Here is a 23,042-nt window from a genome sequence, read left to right as displayed (position 1 = left end):
TCTTGCTCTTTACAGGATAAAACACCGGCTGTCCCCAAACCGGGGGTCCCTGACACCACACCTGATCTTGCCAGGCCGTCATTAGAGCCTTGCTCTTTCCTCTTCCTGGGGTCTTTTGGTTCATCCTCTGGGCTTGGACAGGTGAGCGCAGGTCGCACGCTGCCCAGGAACCCTCGCTCACCAAGCTCCGTCGGGTGCACGCCCTTCTGGCAGAAATCAAGGGGGCCTCGCCCACTGTCCCCAGCACTGGGCTCCTTGTGGCACCGTAGTGTTTCAACCCAGCAGGAAGCACAGCCCTCGGGGCCCAGGACGTCACAGCCGGGCCTTCTGGGAAAGGGGGGAGCGTGAGCCAGAGCCCAGTTCTCACGGTCAGAAAGATCCCAGACATGTGGCTCAGAGTGACGGGCACAGTGGGCTGAAGGGACAGGAAACAGGTGGGACACCCTCAGGTGACAGAGTGGGTCCTCTCAGAGTGGGCAGGGACAGCGTGCCCCTCCTGCACCCCAGTTTTATTGGGGACCCCAGAGAAGTTTCCAGAGTCCCACCCTGGCCCAACTTTTGTTTCTGAGTGACAGCAAGATGACATCAGACTTTCAAGTCCCTTCTGCCATGACAAATCTAGGTCACTCTGGCCCATGCTGACTGGTTCTAATTGGATTTTTTTTTTTCTTTTTTGTACCAGGGATTAACCCCAAGGGTGCCTGACCACGGATCAACATCCCCAGCCCTTTTTATTCTGAGACAGGTTTCAATGGGTTGCTAACAGCCTTGTAAAACTGCGGAGGCTGGCCTCGAACCTGCCATCCTCCTGCCTCACCCTCCTGAGTTGCTGGGATGACGGGCGTGGGCCACTGCGTCCAGCTTCTGGTTGGATTCTTAACCATAGGATTTTGTAGATTTTGCGGTTAGGAGGGATTATCCTTATCGCCCTGAGTTTCAGGATTTGGTCCTTGAAAAGGGGTTACAAAGTTCTCCCCCGTCAGGGTCACCTGGGTTCCTCTTATTGTTGTTATTTTGGGTCTGCACTTCTCCTGAAGATAAAAGGCAGTTTGCTAAGGAATGTGACATGTCCTGTCTGCTTGGCCAGGCAGGGCTACGGGTAAATTGCTTCTTGGAAAAGAAAGGAGGTGGGGGTCAGCACAGTGGGCCCATTTTATGGAATTATCCCCTGACTTCATGTTTTCAGCACTCTCCTCTGTCCCTATCCAGGTGAGCTCCCTGGCCGGCAATGCTTCATCTCTGTTGTCACGCATCCTTACAGGGACAATCGAGCAGGTGGTCTATTAAGACTGCGCAGGGAATCCCAGAGGCTCAGGAGGCTGAGGCAGGAGGATCTCAAGTTCAAAGCCAGCCTCGGCCACAGGGAGGCCCTAAGCAGCTCAGTGAGACCCTGTCTCTAAATGAAGTACAAACTAGGGCTGGGGATGTGGGGATGGGGCTCCGTGGTCGAGTGCCCCTAAGTTCAATCCCAGGTACCAAAAAAGACTCCGCAGGGCAGAGAGAAATAGCCTGGCCTCTGCTCTGTGTGGCTTTTCCCTGACCTGGTTTTTCTCTGGTATCTCACCCAACCACCAAGAATACAACAGTTCCTCTGAGTCCCAGCAAACCACTAGCCTGACATAGGGTGTTCAGCTGTCCCTTGTATGGACATGTTCTCCGGCTTCTGCTTGTCACCCATCTATGTGACAACTCAACGCAGGCACAGAAATCTGTTCACTTGGTGAAGTACGGCATTGACGAATGAGACTCTGATCACTTTATTCAAATAATTCTTTTTCTCTGTTAAACGGAGTAGAAGTGGGAGAGAAATCAAAGAAAGCCTCATATATTAAATTCTTAAATAGATTTTTTGAAATTCAAAGTAAGGGTGAAAAGGAAGAGGCACAGGTTGTAGATCTTGTCCCAACAAACAAAGCCACCGAGGCAGTTCTGCAAATGACAGAGGAGGACAGCAGATCCATTAAAAAAAAAAAAAAACAGGGAAAAATATAAAATACCTAAGTTCCAAAAGCCAGAGCACATCCACACTCTTGGCTCTGTGACGTCCAGAGAGTGTCAAGGGACAGTGTCAAAAGCTTCTGTTTTTGCAAACATATGCAATACATTCCTCCCTGGCAGTCCTGTTTTGGTGATTAATAGCAAGCAATATGCTTGGATTAGGGTCCGATTTCCACTCGAATGCGGCTTCTTCTTTTCTCGGCAACAAAGCCATTGGCAGAGATCTGAAAGGGAAGACTGCGTTGAGCCCAGAGTCACAGCCTGAAACAGAGGTTTTATATTTACACGTGCGACTGTGAGAGGTGTGGTCCTCCTCCATGGCGTCAGAGTGCAAGGTTTATACATGCATCCCAGATGGCAGGAGAGGATTTGAGAACATTCCTTGGGTTCTCACCCGCATGTCAACCTGCACCCACCTGACCTCCAAGATCCACTTATTTATTTATTTGGAACCAGGGATTGAACCCACGGACGCTTAACCCCTGAGCCCCATCCCCAGCCCTTTTTGTATTTTATTTAGAGACAGGGTCTTGTTGAGTTGCTCAGGGCCTCGCTCAGTTGCTGAGGCTGGCCTTGAACTTATGATCCTCCTGCCTCAGCCTTGGGAGTGACTAGGATTACAGGTGTGGGCCACCACGCCTGGCCACTTTTCTTAATTATAAAGACCAAATGGCAGTGATTTGGGGATAGAGGCCAGGGAATGATGAGCATTTGTTCAAGGTGAACTCGGCCTGGGATTAGCTACTGCACCACGTATATAAACCCAGTTTCGTAAAAAAGGTCCAGGATTCTGCTAACGAATCCACAGGAAGTCAGCAAAGAGGCCTCGAGTTGGGAAGGCAGGGAGGGGAGCAGTTTTCAACGGGCAGGTTCTTCTCTGTCGAGTTAAACTCTGGGATCTTAGCACAACTCAAGATGGGACCTCTGAGGAGGACAGAGCCCCAGTGTCCCCAGCCGGGCAGGATGGTGTAAAGCAGACTTAGAGACACACTAATAAATATTCTGATTATTTAAAAGTAGGATAAGATTTAGTAAAATTAAAATGACAGGGAGGGTGGGAGGGGGTGTAGCTCAGTGGTAAAGCACTTGCCCAAAGCTGTGAAAAAAAAAAAAAAAAAAGGAAAAGTACAAATTGGTCCTGAGTTCTCTGTGGGGTCCCCCTTGCTTTCCTTGAGCCACATTGGGGATGCTGGGGGCGGGGGCGTGTCGGGAGGCGGCCAGCTCACTTGCTGGAGCCTGGACTCCCATCCCAAGTTCATGGCGAGGGTCCACTGCTTTTACAGTTCTGAGCCTTCCCACCTGGGCCAGCTTCCCTGTCCCTCAGAGGTGGACACTGATGAGTCCCTACTCTCCAGATATGAGAAATGGAGGCCTAGAGAAGTTACGCCTGGTGTTCTCATAAACTGGGGTTTCCAAGTTCAAAATCCCTTTCCCTGCCCCTTAGCAAAACAAGGAAGGGTAACCATGCCCTGAAAATCACAAACTAAAGCACACACTGGGGGAGATGACTTCAGGGCGAATTCTGCCATTTGGTGGCCGTGTGGCCTTGGGTACCTCAAAGGCCCACTCTGTGTTTGGGTTTTTCTCCTTGGTAAAAATGGTAGAATTGTGTCCCCTGCCTCCCAGGGCCACTGAGGATTAAATGAGGAACACAAAGACATACCTGGCCCAATGCCTTGGGTGTTATTTTAGAATGGAACTGCTTGTGACTATTATTAGATCATTAATTGCTTTGGGCCAAACCCGGATGCCGGTTATGGACTCGGCAGGCTGGTCCCTCTTACCCCCTCCCCAGGGCTGGAAGAACCCTCCCAGGGCTGGTTCAGCATGGATGCCTCCCTCCCCCATCCCTGATCCAGAGCTAGGAGACTAAGCCTCCCTTCTATAAATAGCTCCCCAGCCTGTCACCATGGAAACCTGGAGGGGGCTGGGTCAGCCCACCTTGGTGGACACTGCTCCCAGGGGATGGTGGCTCCTGAGCGGAGAAGCCTTGGAGCCCGGGGAAGTGGGCAGGCCTACCTGGAAATCACGAGCTTCCCAGGTGGGAAGAAGTGCTGTTCTGGTTCACCTGGGGGAAGACAGCAGGTGGGAAGGGGTCACCAGGTGGCCGGTGGCGTGAGGCCCACCCTGCAGCATCACTAGTCTCACACACACACACACACACACACACACACACACAGGCTCTCAATTAATCCCCGCACACCCACTAGGTGCCAGGGGCTGTTCTCACAGAGTGGAGGGTCCCCTCTAGCAGGGGGCAGAGTCCCTCAGACACACATATATAAAGACAAACCCAGGTAACACCACAGGGCGTGGGGCTCAGGAAGGGACTTCACCAGGCGACATCTGATCTGGGGGTGGTAGGTAGGTCTTTGTCCCTGTTCTGGTCACACAGCTCCCACCCTCCTTGGGATCTCCTGTATAACGAGTGCCCTGGTGGCTGCGGCCCTAACCGGCTTCGAGGGTGGTCGCCAGAAAGACCCAGCAGGAGGAGAGGGCTGGAGTTCTGAGCTGATCCCCAGGCTCCCGGGAGGTCAGAGGGGCTGGAGGCCAAGTTCACCACCAAGGGCCAGTGACTTCATCACGAAGCCTAGGTATGGGAATCGCCCTACCCACCCGAGTGACGGGATTGGGGATTCCTGGTTGGTGACTGACAGCAGGCGTGGAAGCACCCAGGGCTGTGTGGACGGCATCACCCACCACCAACATACAGCGGCCCTGACTCCTTCCAGCTTCTGCAACGCCCTGGATGGCGTGGGGACAACGGGGGAGGCCAGGCCAGAGAGCAGGGGTTGGACCCTTCCTATCTTCTCCTAATAGCAACCCAAACCAGTCCCAGCTCTGCCAGCTGCCTTGGGCCCGCTCGGCGACGCTGCAGGGGACTGGACACCCACCCAGTTTTGTAAAATGTTATAAGTGTTCCTCAAGAGTTTGTAAAATACCACACCCTTCCACCCCCACGCTACTCCTTAAAAGTGAATTCTGAGTAGATGATGGGATGGACCCCTCGCCCCACAGATGCCCCACAGATGGCAGGCAACACCAGGGGGGTCTGGAGGCACGGGGTGGGGTGCAGGGGGAAAGCAGAGGCATGGTGTGCACGGACCTCATGGGGATGCCGCAGGAACCGGGGACGATCTTAAGGAAACAGCTAAGAGGTTTTGGCTCGTGCATTACAGAGAACATTGCGCAGCTGTCCCAGATGGTCAGAGTACAACTCAATAGATGGGGACCTGAAGATGGCCACGCTCGGCTCACACAATAGAACTGCAACTCATTTGCTTGAGCAAACAGAGGGCCATCTGCTAAAGCATCTGCAGCAGTGGGGAGAGTCTCAGGTGGTGGGTGACCCCCCACGTCTGTTTCCATTCCTTGTTCTTGCTTCATTTTTATTTTTTTACTTTTAGGTAGCAGGGATTGAACTCAGGGTTGCTTAACCACTGAGCCACTTCCCCAGCCTAGTTTTATTTATTTTTTATTTTGAGACAGGGTCTTGCTGAGTTGCTTAGGGCCTCCCTAAGTTGCTGAGGCTGGCTTTGAACTCGTGTCCTCCTGCCTCAGCCTCCCAAGCTGCTGGGATGACAGGCGTGAGCCCCAGTGCCGGGCTCGCTTCATCATTTGGGTTGAAAGGAACAGTACATAGTGCTCGCTAGTTCTGGCCACACTGCTCACAGTGGCAAGTTCAGATCTGTGACCCTCAGGGAGCCTGCAGGACCCGCTCCCCAAATATCTGGGAAGTGCTCAGGCTGTGGCTCCCCCCCAGGCGCTCAGCCCTCATTCATTAGATAATTAAAGCGGACCGCAATAGGGCGGGTTAGTCTTTATTTTGCCAAATTAAATAAAACACACACACAAACTAAAACTAGTAATTTTAGCAACACTCCTTCACTTAAATGCGGGTATTTTCACCAATAAATTATAAGCCTGGTAATTCTCAGGAAGGCGCCATTAGTGACTATCAAGACGCCTTTGTTTTGAGTACAACCCAAATCTTTGTTTTACTTTCCTTATCCAAGATACTTAGGCATCTGACATTTTCACCCGAAACTCCAGAAACACACTGTGATTTATGTTTGTTGCACTATGTGAAGATTTGAGAGGTCCCTTGGGGACTCGGAACTGAGACTTCCCAGGATTTCTGAGCTGGCCTGCGAGGCTCACGTCATGAAGTGATCGGTGGTGGGCGAAACGTCACCCACCAGCGACACTTTCCACCCTGGATATCATCCATGTTTGTGGTGTTGAGATCACAGAAGCTTTGTGTCAAACACGCGTGCAGTGTGTGTTTTTAAACAACTTCACGACAGTTGGAACACGTGGGATAGCGCGTGTGGACAGAGGAAAGCCCTTTCAACCCCACCGGGTCTCTAAGCTGCTCTGGGTGACACAAGCCACATCTGGGGAGACAGAGTTAATAGGTGTCAAAGAGGTGGCACTGCCACACCAGAACAGCAGCTCCAGTGGTAAAGGGCTGTCCCTGCTGTGTGCTGAGGCCCGTCCCTTCCCTTCCCACAGTGACATAAAGCATGGACCACCCCTGCGGATATGCCAGGGACGCCTGGGAGACCGTCACAGGGACATGCAGGGACGCAGGAGTGGGCGCATCTCCATTTGCACAGACACAAGCATTGTACGACCCTCGCACACCTCTCTCTCTCTCTCTCTCTGGGGGGGCATGGAGGAAAATCCCCCCCATGCTGTCTGGAACCCCTGCCTTCAATCAGATGAGAGGGCCCCAGCTGCATCAGCCCCTCCGCCCACCCATCCCCACCCGAGTTTGTGATGGGGAGACCTTCAGCGAGGAGTAGGGACGTGTCCACGGGCACACACAAGCTAGTGGCCCAGCCGGGAAAACAGAACTCGGGGTGGCCCCAGGGTTTCTAACCTGAAAATATCCCTTCAGATTGGCTGGTGTTTTGTAGTCCCCTTTCAAGACCTAGGGAGAGAAAAGCAATGTCACCACGGTGGAAATGACTGAGGGGCACAGTCGGGCCCATCCCTCCATCTGCCCTCACCCATCTTCCCCATCCACCCACCCACCAATCAATGTGCCCTTCCCTCTATTCCTCCTCCTCCCCCCTCCTCTCCCCACCCACCACCTGTCCGTCCGTCCATCCACCTGTCCATCCATCCACCTGTCCATCCAACTGACATTTACTGAGCTCCTCATATCCCAAGCACTGGAGGCACAACATTAGCCAGAGGATTGAGATTCTTGTTCTCAGGGAACTTCCCGTGCCGAGGTGGTACTACAGATGATACCCAGTAACAGCCAACACAAACAAGGACACAAGGAGCCCCCAGAGTCACCCCGAACAAAGTGGCTAGGAGTGACCCAGGGAGCTATTTTTTTTTTTTTTTTTTGATACCAGGGATTGAACCCAGGGGTGTGTAACCACTGAGCCCCATCCCCAGCCCTTTTTTATATTTTTATTTAGAGGCAGGGTCTCGCTGAGTTGCGTAGGGCCTCACTAAGTTGCTGAGGCTGGCTTTGAACTCGTGATCCTCCTGCCTCAGCCTCCAGGCCACTGGGGTGACAGGCGTGCGCGCCGCCCCTGGCTGTGTGAGTGTATCCTAATGAAGTGCCTAGGGAAGGCAGACCCACGGACAGTGAGGGTAGATTAGTCGCCTGCAGCTGAGAGGGGAGCGGGCTTAACTGTGAACGGGCACCTGGGAACGCTTGGTGTTCTGCCCACAACTTTATAAATCTGCTAAAACAGTCGCGCATTATGATCAGTGAATCTTATGGTACTTCAGTTATGCCTCAGAAGAAAAAAGAAAGAAAGAAACCTAATGTAAATCAACTATGGAACTTCTAAGTTTTCTTCTTCTTCTTCTTCTTCCTCCCTCCCTCCCCCCCTCCTTTTTTATTATTATTTTTTTTAGTTCTGGGCTGAACCCGGGAGCTCTCCCACTGAGCCCTATCTCCCCTCCTTTTTATTTTGAGGCAAGGTCTTGCTGAGTTGCCGAGGCTGCTCCTGACCTTGTCCTCCCACCTCTGCCTCCCGAGTACCTGGGATGGCAGGCATGTACCACCAAGCCTGGCACCACGTCCAGTTCCCTGGTGGCCACGGGAGCCCATTTCATCTCAGACCTAGAACTTGAAAAACCTTAGCTGGAGCATCAAGTATACTCCTTATGGGGACCCTGACACCACGTTTGAAGCTGGGCGCGGTGGCCCACGCCTGTCATCCCAGCGGCTGGGGAGGCTGAGGCAGGAGGATGGTGGGGTCAAAGCCAGCCTCAGCAATTTAGGGAAGTCCTAAGCAACTCAGCGAGACCCTGTCTCTAAGTAAAATACAAAAAGGGCTGGGAAGGGGGCTCAGTGGTTAAGTGACCCGGGGTTCAATCCCCAGTATCAAAAAGAAAAAGAAAAGAAAAAAAGATCCCATTTGAATATTCATTGTGCTCGAAGAATTGAACACTTGGGATTTATCAGGTTAAAACATACAATGAGACCGGGGAACTACTGCTAATAACACCTTTTATTTAACCCGGTGTATTGAAAATATGACGTGCTCTATACAGAATGAGTCAGTGAGGGCGCTCACAGCCTTTCTTTTGTCCCAAGACTTCAAACTCCAGTGTGGACTTTGTGCCTACAGCACCCCTCAATTCCGACGAGTCTCAGGCCACAGGACCCATCAGAGCCCGTGGCTGCCGGTGGCTATGAAGGACAGCATCAGGGCCAGACGATCTTATCAGCACTGGGCCTTTCCTCACCAGGACCCGGCCATCTGCAGCGCGCTCGCTCACACGCCGCTGTTCATGAGGGGACTTCAGAGACAAGACCACCGTGAAGAACAGCTGGGGGCTGGGGCTCAGTGGTACAGCGCTCGCCTAGCACGTGTGAGGCCCTGGGTGCCATCCTCAGCACCACAGAAAGATAAGTAAATAGTAAATAAGTAAAGGTATTGTGACCACCTACAGCTAAAATAAATAAATAAATAAATAAATAAAAGGACACAGCTGGGTGTCTGGCCCTTGCTGGGACTTGTAGACCCCCAGGGAAGCAACCTCTGTGCAAGAAATCCTGGGACATCTTCTATTTTATAAAAACAGAAAAGCTCCAAAGAGCGGATCCTAGCCACCAGTGCTCATGAGAATTATTTATATCTAATAAAATACACAAAGTCCAGCCTTTGTGCCGCACAGTCAGGGCCAAGCCAGGAGCCACCCTTTTTTTTTTTTTTTTTGGAACTGGAGATTGAACCCTGGGACACTTAACCACTGAGCCACATCCCCAGCTTTTTTTGTTGTTGTTGTTGTATTTCACTTAGAGATAGGATCTTGCTGAGTTACTTAGGGATTTGCTAAGTTGCTGAGGCTAGCCTCGAACTTTCAATCCTCCTGCCTCAGCCTCCCGAGCTGCTGGGATTACAGGTGTGCACCATCACACCTGGCAAAGGCTTTCACCTTTTAAAGAGACCCCAGAGGAGCTAATGCTTCCTCCTGCTCCAGTCCCCACTTCTAGGAAGCACAGGGGGTCTGTATTTCAAGATCATCGCCATACTCTTCTTTATAACTCAGTCAATAATTACAACTATGGCAAAATGGCACCTCATTTTATGTATGTATGTATGTATTTTGCAGCACCAAGGACCGAACCCTGGGCCTGGTGCATGCTAGGTAAGCACTCCACGTCTGAGCTGCACCCCCAGCCCATCCTATTTTAATTGGCATATAATAATAACGTGTACTTATGGGGTACAGTTTAATGTCTTGACAGTTGATTTTTTTGTCATGAGGTAGAACATGTGTATGGAAAAGTACATGAAGACATGGGTAGGGTTTAAATGAAGTCTAATTAAATAGTAATAAAAAATTAAAAAACAAAATAAAAGTCAATAAGGGCTGGGGCCGTAGTTAAGGTAAAGAGCGCTTGCCTAGCATGCGTGAAGCACTGGGTTCAACCCTCAGTACCATGTAAAAATAAATAAAATAAAGGCATGCTGTCCTTCAACAACTACAAAAAAAATTATTTTAAATAAAAAATCAATCAAGAAATATTCATAACAAGAAAATAATAAAAATGCACCATATCCAGTGGTGAGAGTCTACCATGCAGTACAGGCTGGCTACGTCCACTGGATCTCTGAGTTTTTTTGTAAATGTTTTGCAAAATCAAGTGAAGTTGGAGAGAAGGAATTCGCACACCCTAGGAGCCCCACAGATGGGTTTATACTTTGGATTCCAAGAACAGAAAGTCTAGAGATCAGTGTTAGTAAACTGCTCCTTGTTGAAAACAGAAATTAAGCCAGCTGTGATGGCGCACGCCTGCAATCCCAGAGGCTTGGGAGGCTGAGGCAGGAGGATCGAAAGTTGCAGGCCAGCCTCAGCAACTTAGGAAGGCCCTGAGCAACTCAGCGAGACCCTGTCTCTAAATAAAACATAAAAAGGGCTGGGGACTTTGACTGTGGCTTGGTGGTTGAGTGCCCCTGAGTTCAATCGCTGGTACCAAAGGGGAAAAGAAGAGGGGCGGGGGGGGGGGGGAGAGATTAGCAAGAACTGAGACACTGAAGACTCTTAGCACAAGCTGGGCGTGGGGTGCACCTATAGTCCCAGCTACTTGGGAGGCTGAGGCAGGAGGATTGCTAGAGACCAGGAGTTCAAGGCCAGCCTGGGCAACTAAGTGAGACTCAATCAATATAAAATTTTAAAAAGGGTGGTTCAGCAGTAGAGCAAGTAAGTGCAAGGTCCTCGGTTAAATCCCCAGCACTGCCAAAAAAAAGAAAAAAAGAAAAAAAAAACAGAAAAGAAAAAAGAAAAAAAGGAATTTAAGTAGCTGTAAACTCACGTGTTGAGAAATCAACATTAGACCTTAGGGGACAATAAAGGGACCCGTAGTTTATCTGTTTATGCCCACTCAACAAAGACCTGACGTGCTACACAAACAGCCGGGAAACAGGAAGGGAAGGGCGAGGAAGAGTGGAGAAATGAGAGGCAACCAGCACACAACTGCGTCAGCTCTCAGCTGCAGGATGGGAGAAGGGCTCCCATTTGGGGTTTTTGTTGCTGTTGTAGTTTTGGTACCAGGGATTGAGCCCAGGGGTGCTTAACCACTGACCACACCCTGAGCCCCCCACTTTTTTTTATTTAGAGACAAGATCTTGCTAAGTTGCTGAGGCTGGCCTTGGACTTGCAATCCTCCTGCCTCAGCCTCCCCAGTCACTAGGATCACAAGATGGTGCCACAGCGCTTGGCTTTACCGGTTGGTTTTGAGCTTCCCTGCAGCCCAAGCAAAAATGGAAATACAAGCAGTCATGAATTCACCACGTCCCTAGACAGAAACAAGCCAGAGCTCAGGAATCACGAGAGAAGTGCCTCCTCAGGGGACTGGCGCCCCCCACTCCTGCGGAAGCCCGGGAGCGGTCTCCACCAGCACACTCACCCGCTGCGTGTTGTTGATGACGATAGGGTCGGGGTCGCCGTAGTTGGGTGGGTTTGCATACGGGTCATAGCCCAGCCGGGCCAGCATAGGGGCGATCCGGGCCATGTCCCTCACCACGTCCCGGGGGATGTGGCCGGTCCACTTGGAGAGCGCTTCCAGGTTCACAGGCTTGATGACCTGGTCCGTGGACCGCTCGATCCTGGGGGAGGACAGTCTGGTCAGGGCAGGGGCAGGCGCCCTGCTCAGCCACTCTGGGGAGCAGGAAAGGGTGAGAGGGCCGGGCTCACAGCCACCTCTGCCCTCTCGACTGCGAGCCTGCAGACCCGTGGCCTCACACCTCTCTGTGCAACCGGCAGGGCGTGTGGCGGGAGGCGGAAGAAAATAGCAGTGCATAAATCCTGCTTCCTTGATCTCTCTAACATCTATTTATTTATTTGTTTGTTTTTGCAATGCTGAGAGTTGAACCCTGAGGCCTTACACATGCTCTGCAAGCACTACCGAGATGCATCCCCAGCCTTTCTACGACTTTTAAAAATTAATGTTTATGTCTATGACTAACACGCGTAGTTTTTCCCTTAAATAAAAAAAAATAATAATAATAAAAAAAAGATCGAACACTAAAGGTAAAGCTAAAAATGCCCCCAGTCAGAGCCTCATACTGGTGCTAGTCTTCGCTATTTGGAGCACACCCTTTCAATTCTTTCTCTGAACTTTTAAATAGAGTGCTTAAGAGCTGGCTCAGGGACAGACTTATGGTTCAAATGTCAGCTGTATCAAAAATGGCTGTGTGGCATTGGCAGAGTTACCGCACCTCTCTGAGTCTCAATTTCCTCATTCATAAATGGGAATAATAATAGTATGCACCTCACTGCGCTATTCTGAAGAATAAATTAATTGATACGAAGTTAGTTCTTAATAGAGTATATGGTTATCAATACAGGTTAGCTCTCTCTGACACACAGGGGAAAGTTATGATTTTTGTTTGCTGTTTTTAAAATAGAAATGACCAATGCATATGCATTGCTCTACAACTTATTTTTCACCTGATGCTTCATTCTTTTTACTGGCTAAGTAGCATTCCACAGTCGGAACAAGCCACAGCTTATTCTGCCCCCTCCCTTGAAGATGAACACTCAGGTTGTTCTCAATTTTTTGCTCTTATAATAACCCAACCATTATCTCCTACACGCTCCTGACTCTCCTGGCAATAGGTCTGCCAAGTCATCAGAACACAAAGATCTCACCAGTTACAATTCCAAGGCCTTGTGGGATGGGGGGTGGGGAACCCGTAGGATCAAAGGCACATTTCTAGATACTTCCACCTCAACTAAGAGATGGCGTGAGGAAGAGGACAGAAAGATGTAGCAAAAGGAAGGCAGGACTGGGAGCAGAGAGAGACGAGGAAGGTGAGGGTGTGGGCTAGAGGGAAGAACCTTCCTTTGGCCTCTGGACCTCCACCTAAACCTCATCAACCAGGATGCCAGAGACCACAAATACGCACATGGCGTTTGCTTCGACCTTCATGTCTGCAGACTTCAGAGCACGGAACTAACTCAGATACATCCCAGAACATGAATGGGAATGATACTTGATAACATCAATAAGACTGGGACTAACCAAGTACCCAACAATAGGGGATGTTACACAGAACATGTCATCTATAGTGGAATATTACTCAGCCATTCAAAATAATGGCACAGCAGAGTTCTGGGTGCCATGGGTAAGTGGTCCCATATATAAGCAGAAAAGAAGAACGTGTTCAACAGGATTCCAGTTGTCTGCCCTAAAAAGGACCAACAGACACAGGAAGCCCTTTCTGTTTGTTGCATATTCCTGATTTTCTACAATAAACAGTACTCCTGTGGCGATCTGATCTTTTTATCCCATCACCTACAAAATCCCAGCCCTGCTCCAACCAGCGGAGCCCTGGCTCACGGTCACCCGCTGCATCTGAGAAGCTGCTGCAAGCTCGGCTCCAGACCCTAGAGCAGTGGGGACAGAGCCAGCAGGGACCAGCCAGCAGACCTGGGTTCCATCCCAGCCCAGGGTCGCTGGCTGTGTGCCCTCGGGCCTGTGACTTCTCTCTGCCATCCACATAGACAGGGATCAGGGCAGTTCCCAAATCCTGCCCATGGGGATCAAAGGAGACCAGGCCTGTTGGGGGCTTCATGTGATGTTGACACATCGCAGGCACTCACTGAATGGTAGTGACAGTGAGGCTCATGACAGTACCCAACGTGTCTTAACCTATCACATGCTCACAGGTGGCTGCAAGACAGATGATACTCCCCCTGTTACAGGTGAGTGAACAGAAGCGCAGAAAGGTTGAGTCACTTTCCAAGGTCACACAGCTAGGAGCTGGCAGAGCTGGGGTTTGAACCCAGACAGCCTGGTTCTAGAATCTGTGGCCTTACCGTGCCTGGCCTTTTCCTCTAGTGCCCCAGTACAAAGCATACTAAAGTTTGCTGATTCTCCTGGGAAAAAAGAGTGATTGTCCCCCACACCTCCTTTTTCTCTTTTTCTTTTTTGAGAATGAAAAGGGCTGAGAGCAAGGGCAACCTAGTCAATGTCAGAGCTACGAGGTGGGAGATCCAGGGCAAGGCTCTGCTCTTAGCCAGATCTCCCCCCATTATAACAGAGGGGCTGAGGCTCAGGGAGGTGCAGAGACTTGCCCAAGGCCACACAGCTCAGGAGAGGCAGAGCCTCCTTCCCGGGGCTGCACTCACTTGGACAGGGAGACGCCGCCCGGCTTGCCGATGAGGTCTTCGTGGTGCAGCACGGCGTCGCTCCAGGCGATGCCCAGGAAGTCCAGGATGAGCTGGAGGGAGCGGCGCGGGTGCAGCACCAGCTGCTCGTAGTACACGGGCAGGCACTTGTCCCTGCCCACCTCCATACACTGGGAGTACATCACCTCGATGGCCTTGTTCCACTTGGTCAGGCAGTCCCGGTAGCTGCTGAGGTCGAAGCCCGCGATGGTGACCTTGCGCGTGATCATGGAGTGCACGGACGCGCGGCCGTCCCGCACCATCAGGAGGAACTTGGAGTTGGGGAAGAGGCGCGACAGGTAGACGGAGGACTTGAGCGTGAAGGGGTCCTTGTTGCACAGCACGCGCGCCGGCTCGCCGTGCTTGGCGATCACCTCCAGGATGAAGGCCTGCATGGCGGCGTCCAGCACCTCGTCCGTCACGCCCGCCTCGTCCAGCCGCAGCTTCTCGCGGCCCGACTTGGACCAGGACTGGCGCATGGCCAGCACGCGCGGGATGATGCGCGTCTCCTCGCCGCAGCGCACCTCGGGGTGTGCGTCCAGCATGGCGCGCATCAGCGTGGTGCCACTGCGGGGCACCCCGCCCACGAAGATGAGCGGCATGGCCCGGCCATAGCGGTACTCCACGCGGTCGGCGCCCACCATCACCAGCTCCTCCTGCTCCCGCCTCATGGCCCGCGGCGGGCTGCGCTGACCGGCCAGCACCGCGCGGCACTCCAGCGCCTGCTGGCCCAGCTGCACGGCCAGCACCAGGGCCAGCGCGCAGCCCGCCGCCACCAGCGCCCGGCGCACCGACAGGCGCATGCTGGGCCGCGGGCGGGGCAGGCCCGGCCTGGGGGGCCGCTTCAGCGCCAGGTCAGCCGGCGGCCCGCCGAGCCTGCATCTGGGGAGAGAAGGGCATCACCGTCAGCGAGCCCTGTCCACTACAAGTGGTGGCTCTCAACGCGGCGTCGGGACCTAAAGGCAGAACTCCTAAACCCAGTGTGTTCTCTCCGCCCAAGGGAAGAGCTGTCACCCCCAGGGAGCCCACGGACCCAAAAGGACCCAAAAGTCCAGGCCTGACTGCCTGGACTCCAATCCTCCCTTCTCCACTTCCCGACGTTCCGCTGTCTCCATCCGCAGATAGGCAGTGAGGACCTCTGTAAGGGTTACTGTGGCCGCGCAGGTGGCCCGCGCCTGTCACCCCTGCTGCTGGGGAGGCTGAGGCAGGAGGATCGCGAGTTCAGAGCCATCCTCAGCCACAGCGAGGCCCTAAGCAGCTCAGGGAGACCCTGTCTCTAAATAAAACACCAAACAGGGCTGGGGACGGGTCTCCTGGGCGAGGGCCCCTGGGTTCAATCCCTGGTACCCACCTCCCCAATAAAATTTACTGTCAAAACCGGAACATTTACTCCCAGAATATGACCACACAATTGCAGCACCTCTGGTCCCAGGGTGCGGGGCCTCCTGTCAGCTCTGTCCACGGCCATCTCTCCCCCAGCTGTGCACAGGGCTGTGCATCTAGGAGCTGCTCACTAAATCCTTCTGGACTGGGCAGGGCCTGGACCCGGCCAGGTGCATGCCATGGAATCCCCATCATAGGGAGGGGAAACTGGGGCCCAAGGGGCTGCCCCAGCTGTGAGTCTGGGGAGCAGCCGAGCAGGGCCCAAGCTCACACCCAGCCCAGGAGGCCTGGCCTTCAATCCAGATGACCATGCTCTGCCCAGGGGTTCCAGGCAGAGGAACAGAGCGTGCCAAGGCCCTGTGGTGGGAGTGGGTGAAGTCTGAGGGGAGCTGCGGGCTGGAGGGCAGGATGGGAGGTGTGGGCGGGCAGCAGCCAGCGGGGGCCTGCAGGGTACAGTGGAGACCAGGGCCAGTCAGGAGGCTCCGGGGTGATGGTTTCCCCATCTGCCCCTCCCGCCCCTTTCCACAATCAAGGAACAGAGTGGGTTCCAGGACATTCAGAGTCGGGGGGCCTGGGCTGGAATCCCAACTTAGCCCCTTCCTGGCTGTGTGAGGTGGGGCAACAGACTTAACTGCTCTGAGCCTCATCTGTAAAATGGGCCTCAAAGTGTCAGCCTGAGAGGGCCACTGAGGACGGTCAGGACCCTCCACCTGGCAGGCATCCAAGGTGACACAGAAGCAGCTTTCCAGAGCCTACTCACGCCTTCTCCCGTGATCCCTGGCTGTTCGGTTATTCCAGCTTTTAATGAGCACCTATTTGTACCAGAAATTGGCCTATGGAGCTGAGAAATGCAGCCTCAGACTCCTGGGTCTGCTGGCACCCTGGACGGAGTGACAGGTCCCCCAAGCAGTGACAGAGGCCTTCTGCAGGAGACTGGCCTCGCCCTGAACTCTGACCAGTGCAGAGGAAACAGGCAGGTGGAGAGTAAAGAAGGTTTCCCCCGCAGGGGACAGCCACTTCTTAAGTCCACTAAGGAAAAAACACAGCTTAGCGAACCAGGAACCACGGAGGGTCTGGGGGAGGCGGCGGGGAGGGCATTCTTTTTTGGGTGTGAGATTCAACTCAAAAGCACCCAAGGACCTCTCTGCAGCTGGGCCAGTTGACCCCCAAGGGCACGGGCTGCCTGCACCTTCTCTGCAGGCTGCAAATGGAAAATACATACTGGGGCAGGAGCAGAGGCTATGAAGCCCCAGGCCTGAAGCAGAACACCTGTGGGCTCTGGGACAGTCACTTCCCCACTCTGAACCACAGTCTCTTCTTCTGCAAAACAAACAGGAGGACTGGCAGACCTCAGTGGCTGGGAGGGGACCACACGTGGCCGATAAATCAAAGGCCCATCGCAGGCTCTCCTTCTCCTCCGGAAAAACGTGGTTACATGTTCCATTCTACTGACGACGCCAGGGGTTCCCTGGTGGCCTCAATTCAAGGTCCACAATGGGGACAGCTAACTCCAAGGCCACTTGCCAGGGGAAGGCAGGCTAGACAGGACCTGAGGCCACCCAGAATTCCCTCGTAGGGCCCTCAGCTCCTTCCAGGGCTCAGTGAAACTCTCCCCTTGGAGCTGAGACGAAAATTCTGATGACTGGTGCGGGGTGGGTGCGGGACTCCCGGGGAGCTGTCAATCAGCCCTTAGCTGAATCAGAACAGTGACTGTGCAGGGTGAACAGATGGAGATGGGAGGTGATCTGGAAACTGAAAGTGGCTTCTAGAAAGGGTGGACGAGTGTGCAAGCCTGTGTGTGTGTGTGTGTGTGTGTGTGTGTGTGTTTACTCATGAGCCTATTTTGGGGTTGGAGATTTAGATAGTAAGTCGCAGGGAAACGTCCTGGGAGAGGGGAGACACAGGACAAGGAAGACCTTCTCAACCGGCCAGTTTTGCTTCATACAGACCATCTGGCTCCCATAGTTTACATCTGGTAAAAGCTCTGAGCTTTGCTTTTACATTTTTAGAGCGCACACTCCACCAAGGGTTTTCCATGCACCATCAGCACTCAGAGAGGTGAAACAAGTTATCCAAGGTCACACAGCCAGAGTGGCAGGCCTTGATGGGACAAGGTCCTCTGGGAGAAAACAGGTCCATGAGGGCAGAGTGGATGTGACTAGAAGCAGCAAAGACCTGGGACACGGCTTGAGAAGCCACAGCGCCCCAGCTGCAACTCTCTCTGAGGGTTTTTTCCTCCCAAGAAAAAGGAATGATGACAACTTGTTCTCGAGGGTCAGGGAAGTCTTGCACAGGGACTTGGAAGGCACAGGCAGCGGGGGCCGTGGGGCGGCTGGGATTCTACTGGTGCCCCCTCCCCGCGGACACGGGGCCTCCTCTGTGCCATCTTCCAGAGACAGGAGGGCAGGGACTGCTCTCTCCGTGCTGCTGGTGACCCCAGTTTCTCATACTGGATTTCTGGCCAGCTGGTTGGACAGAGAGGGAGCTGGCTGGGGAGTGTGGCTGGCCTGGTGATAATGGAGGCTGAGGCTGGAGGCCAGGTGTAGAGGACGCTGGGCCGGGCTCTCCCTGGGGCACCCTCGGGATGCACTCACCTCTCCTGGGCGCTGTCATCCTTGGGGCCCAGCCTGCGCGCCTGCTCACCAAGGCTTCCTGCCGGCCCAGCCCTGCGGAGGCAAAGGAGATGTAGCGTCAGGGACGGGCACCGAGGAGCGGGGCCCAGCCCCTGGTGGAGGCAGAGGGGCTTTCAGGCTCTGAGGCACCCCAAAGTGACATTTGAGGAAGGGACTCTGGAAGATGCTGCAGCCAGGGTCACAGGCTCCTATGGAGAACAAACTGGCTTACTTCATGAGCAGAGGCATGTGGACCAAGAGTACTGTGGCCTCAGTGGCCCCAGGTGGCTGCCAGGTAGGCCTCTCTGTTCTCTTAGGAGTTTGGAGGCCAGGGAAAGTGAGTACAGCAATAAGCAACAATCATGGCGAGACCCTATCACCCAGGGCTTCTGCGTACAGTGGATAGGGCTGTGCACTGCACAACTCCAAAGATACCGTGTACCAGCTATGACAAATATGGCGCTCCCTGGGGTTGGCCTAAGTCCTGCTACTACCACCCAACACTAACCAAATGCCTACTAGAAGAGGACCTTGTGGCATTTTAACCCTGAGAAGAAGAAAGGACATTGTTCTCAATTTTACAGATTAAAAAAAAAAGACATGACACCAACCAGCTTCCCCACCCTGAGCTGAGACGCGGGGCCCACTTTCAGCCACCTCACAGGAACAAGGCCACTCCACGAGGAGGGACCCAGGGGACCTGCACCTCAGGGCTGCGTCCTGGCTCCTCCTCGAGGTGGGAACAACGTTTAGTCTAGTTCTCACCTGTCCCCAGTGAACAATGGGACTCCTGAGGCCCACGAGGGGAAGTGGCTTTCCAGACTCGCTGAGCCCAGCTCTGTTCTGGGGGCAGGTGACCTCGAGATGGACGGCTCCTACACTGAGCAGCTCATCCCTCTGCAGAGCCTCAGTTTTCCCAAGCTGTAAAAGGGGTTCTTGGGAAGCTCGGACAAGACAACAGCAGGCACTTACAAACACCAGCAACGATGATGATGATGATGTCGGCCACCACAGAAACACACTGGCCGAAGCCGGGCACGGTGGCCCACGCCTGTCACCCCAGCAGCTCAGGAGGCCGAGGCAGGAGGATTGCAAGTTTAAAGCCAGCCTCAGCCACAGTGAGGCCCTCAGTGAGACCCTGTCTCTAAATAAAATACAGAACAGAACAGGGCTGGGATGGGGCTCAGTGGTCGGGTGCCCTGGGATCAATCCCTGGTACCCCCACCCCCGCCACCAAAAAGAAAAAGAAGACAAAGAATCTGGCTGGAAGTCGCTCTTGGCTCTCCCTGTCCTCCCTCTGATCTGCCCACTCCTCACCTGTTCCTGAAGCCCCAGGACAGTTAGCACACCTAGCACCAGCAGAGAGGAGGGTCCACAGCCACGGCCAGCCCCCCACCAACTGCAGCGGCTCAGGCCCGCGCCCCTGGACGTGGACGGCCAGCTGCTCCCGGCTGCGCCCCTGGAACAAAGGGAGCTCACGGGGCCACGCACTCGAAGCTCTTCCGGAGGCAGATGGCAGCGGCCCAGCTGCCCTCCGCGGCCCTTGAAATGCCAGTGAGCCCGCGGCGCCCGCCAGCCCGGGGTTCCCACGGCCACGGCCGCCCCTCCCCTGGGGACGGCTGGCCAGGGCCTCGGGACTCTCAGAGACGCGGGCGGGTCCCACCAGCAGCCGGTGGAAACTGAGACCCAAGTCCAGCCTGGGACAGACGGTCAGCCTCGCTTCTGAGTGGCCAGCGGCCACTGTACGGGACAGCACAGATCTGGAGCAGCCCAGCCCAGCCTGGTGGCCCCGGAGCCGAGCGAGCTCTGTGCGTCCAGCCCTCTGCCTCGGGGGCTCTGTGTCCCCACAGTCAACCGGCCTCCGAGGGAGATATTTGGGGAAAACGTTGTGCCTGTACCGAGCACGGGGGTCCCTCCCTTCAGGAAGACGCCCCCCGAGTGCGGAGTAGCCCTCACGGGGCACAGGCGTCAGAAGGATGGAGAGGCCGCTCCGAGGCCACTGGAGGGTGTGCCCAGGGTCACTGCAAACCCGAGAACCTGAGCCCCCGCGGGTGTGGGCACCAACGGTGAGGCGGGGTGTCCCAGAACCAGCCCTGTGTGCCAAGGGACAGCTAGACGCTTTGTCACCGGGGGAAGGAGGGAGGAGAGGAGGCCCTGCAGGTACAGCAGGAAGAAACCCTTCCACACCTAAGAGCTGCCGCGGGACAGAGTCAGATGACCTGGGACACTGAGAGTCAGATGACCCTGGCCCTGGGAGGTCCCTGTCACAGCAGAGTTCTGTTGGACTGTGCTCATGCAGGAAAGGTGACAGGCAGGGGTGGGGGCCAACGAACCCTCCTCTTCTGATAGGAGGTCATCAGCACTTATTAAACACCACTGTATATTTACCACCAAACCCAGGTCTCTTGCTGTGTGTCCCTGGTACATTGCTTGACGTCTCTGAGCCTACCTCTCAGCCTATTTCCCCATCTATGACATGGGGATGAAAACAATACCTCCTAGGAGGTGCGCACAGGGTTCAGGCACCGGAAACGTGGCCAGGGCCAGGAGGAGCTGTCTCTGGGGTCCAGGGGAGGGGAGAAAGCCACACCGCCTGGGGCAGCAGCCTGCAGGGGGGAGGTTCTCACTGGGTTTGGTAAGTGAGGAGGTCGCGGCTCCAGGGGACGATGGATGTGACTACAAGAAGCCAGTTTCCAAACGCAAGACGCCATGTGGTGTGGTGTCACCGGCTCCTGGGTAGGGGCTGCGGGCTCCTGCAACTGGCCCAGGGCTGCCCCCTGACCCAGGGCCGCCCGCTGAGGGCACTAGGGAGGCGGGGAGGCAAGAGGCTCGAGGCTGGCAACACCCAGACGCGGTACCCACTATCATCTGCTCAGCACCTACTAAGCGCCAGGCTCCGTTCCTGCTGGTATGTCATCAGGGTGCCGAGTTTCTGTCATGCTGCGGACACTCCAGCGGGGACAGCTAGGGCTCCGAGGGACACGCCACAGAGGGGGCACTACCAGCGGGGAAGAGGCCCGAGCATGGCTGGGAACTGTTCCTTTCTGAACCCGCCTCGCTGCTCCAAGCTCAGCCCTGACGGGGCTCCCAGGAAACCAGTGGCCGGGTGTGGGAGGGGGCAGTGCCAGCACACGAGGCCAGCCGAGGACGCAGGCCCCGCACTTGCAAAGTGCCCATGTGCCCAGCTCAGCCCGGCCCTGAATCCTCCCCGGAGCAGCTCCCAGACCCCCCTCTGCCACAGCGACAGCCCACGCCACAGGGCCACCCGGGCTCCACCCCTCCGCCACGCCTTGCCCTGGCAGAGCTGGGAGGCCGGAGCTCCCCGGGGACCAGTGACCTCTGATCCCAAGGATGTGACAGAAGGGGACAGTGATCCCGAGGCTCTGGACATGGGGCATGAAAAGCACGTGGAGTTGCTCTGGGGGCTGAGGAGTGGCCAGGCAGCTGGCCTGCTGCCCAAGAGGCCTTAGCTTACACTTATGGGCACTGACCCTCCCCTATTAACCATCCACTTCCCGGAGCTCAGAGAGGTCAGACAACCTGCCCAAGGCCACACAGCAGGCTGGTCTGGACGCCAAGAAGAAAATCGGCACAGCTTTCTCTCCAGAGCCCCCGCTCCTGAGTGTGGCCTCCCCTCAACCCCAGTGCCACCCAGCGTCTCTCCCCCGGGGACGTGAGGAGCAGGGAGATCACATGCAGGGTCCCTCCTCGGAGGCTGGGGCCGTCTGGGAGGCTCTGCCTGCACACCCTCCTCCCAGCAACGCTTCCTTGGGACTTGCACGGTCCACACGTTGGCATTTAACCTGGGCATATCATCAGTGTCACACGGGCGAGGACGGAGGGGACACCTGTTCCACCCTCTACTCCGCTGGCGGAGCCCCTGACAGGCCCGAGGGACACTTTCTGCACACGTGTAGCTGAGTTCCAGGGAAGCGACTTAATGCGCCCAGAGGGCAAGCCGGGCCTGTCCTCGGCTGTGGCTGGCCAGCTCCCTGCCAACACCATGGACAGGCTCGGGCAGCACGCACCCTGCAGGCTGATCTGGGCCTGTCTCAGAAGGACCACTGGGAGGACCCAGGCGGTCAGTCTGGGGTGAGTAAGGGAGTCGTGGAGAATTCCAGAAAGCCAGCCCGCAGGTGCCTAAGGCCTGGAGCAGGCAGGTTTGGAGTTAGGAACGATCCTTAGCCTTATTTGGCTCAGAGAGGTGAAGCACTTTGTCAGAGGTCACACAGCTGCTAAGTACCTGGGCCTGAGCTGGAGCCCGGGTCTGCCTGACACCGCAGCCCAGGCTCTGCCGCGCTCCCTGGACCGGCCCCACACAGGCGCAGAGGCTGTGTGCCCTGGGGAGGCGCTGCTCGGGCGGGGGCCGGCTCTGACCCTGGGCACCACCCCCCTACCTGGCGCAGCCCCTGTGGGGCTTCCAAGAGGAACACGGAGCTCCTGCCCAGTGAACCAGGCGAATAGGAAATGACTTCCGTCCTCGGCCCCTCCGGCCACAGGATCCTGTCTCCACTCCTCCGCCAGGAAGCGGTCAGAGGCGCTGAGCCCCAGCAAGGAGTCTCCCCGCCTGGGCCCGAGTCCTGCTCTGCTGACCAGGGCCGCCCTGTGCCAGGTCCTGTCTGGATGCCAGGTGACACCTGCGCCCCTGGTACAGACGGCCTGACACACTGCTCTGCACAGTTCCTCCCCTTTAGAGGGTTCTTACTCTTCACTGCACTTCAGGGGGCCCTGGATGGCAAAGTGCCTGTCCCCAAACATAAGGGCCTTAGGTCAACAGTGGGGCTCGGAGACCCAACAGCAGGGCACAGACGTGACTAAACCTACAGCAGAGCCGAGGTCACGGCCCCCCAACCCTGGCCATGGCAACATCACGGTGCCCGCCCATAATCCCCG

The 23,042-nt window shown here is 55.1% G+C and overlaps 1 protein-coding gene across 3 annotated transcripts in view; it reads right to left on the bottom strand.

Annotated features, from left to right (window-relative positions):
* Window positions 1-1,733: 1,733 nt before the first annotated feature.
* Tpst2 (tyrosylprotein sulfotransferase 2) overlaps window positions 1,734-23,042 on the bottom strand; it is a 43,265-nt gene continuing 21,956 nt past the window's right edge. Inside the window, exons 1-8 of one of the 3 annotated variants that reach the window (XM_058573585.1) lie at window positions 19,467-19,608; window positions 19,122-19,293; window positions 18,132-18,203; window positions 14,116-15,036; window positions 11,390-11,588; window positions 6,884-6,934; window positions 4,018-4,066; window positions 1,734-2,222 (exon numbers count right to left, since the gene is read on the bottom strand). In XM_058573585.1, the coding sequence (XP_058429568.1) occupies window positions 4,025-4,066; window positions 6,884-6,934; window positions 11,390-11,588; window positions 14,116-14,957 (1,134 nt within the window). In that variant the 5' untranslated portion in view covers window positions 14,958-15,036; window positions 18,132-18,203; window positions 19,122-19,293; window positions 19,467-19,608 and the 3' untranslated portion in view covers window positions 1,734-2,222; window positions 4,018-4,024. Of the gene's footprint in view, window positions 2,223-4,017; window positions 4,067-6,883; window positions 6,935-11,389; window positions 11,589-14,115; window positions 15,037-18,131; window positions 18,204-19,121; window positions 19,294-19,466; window positions 19,609-23,042 lie in introns of those variants that run through there. The other 2 variants (XM_046427260.2, XM_046427261.2) reach the window with 2 other exon arrangements.

Source organism: Marmota monax, unplaced genomic scaffold, assembly GCF_021218885.2.
Source record: "Marmota monax isolate L192 unplaced genomic scaffold, Marmota_monax_Labrador192_F-V1.1 WCK01_AAM20220418_F8-fsc00177, whole genome shotgun sequence".
NCBI lineage: Eukaryota > Metazoa > Chordata > Mammalia > Rodentia > Sciuridae > Marmota > Marmota monax.
This window is presented reverse-complemented; position numbering and strand designations above follow the sequence as displayed.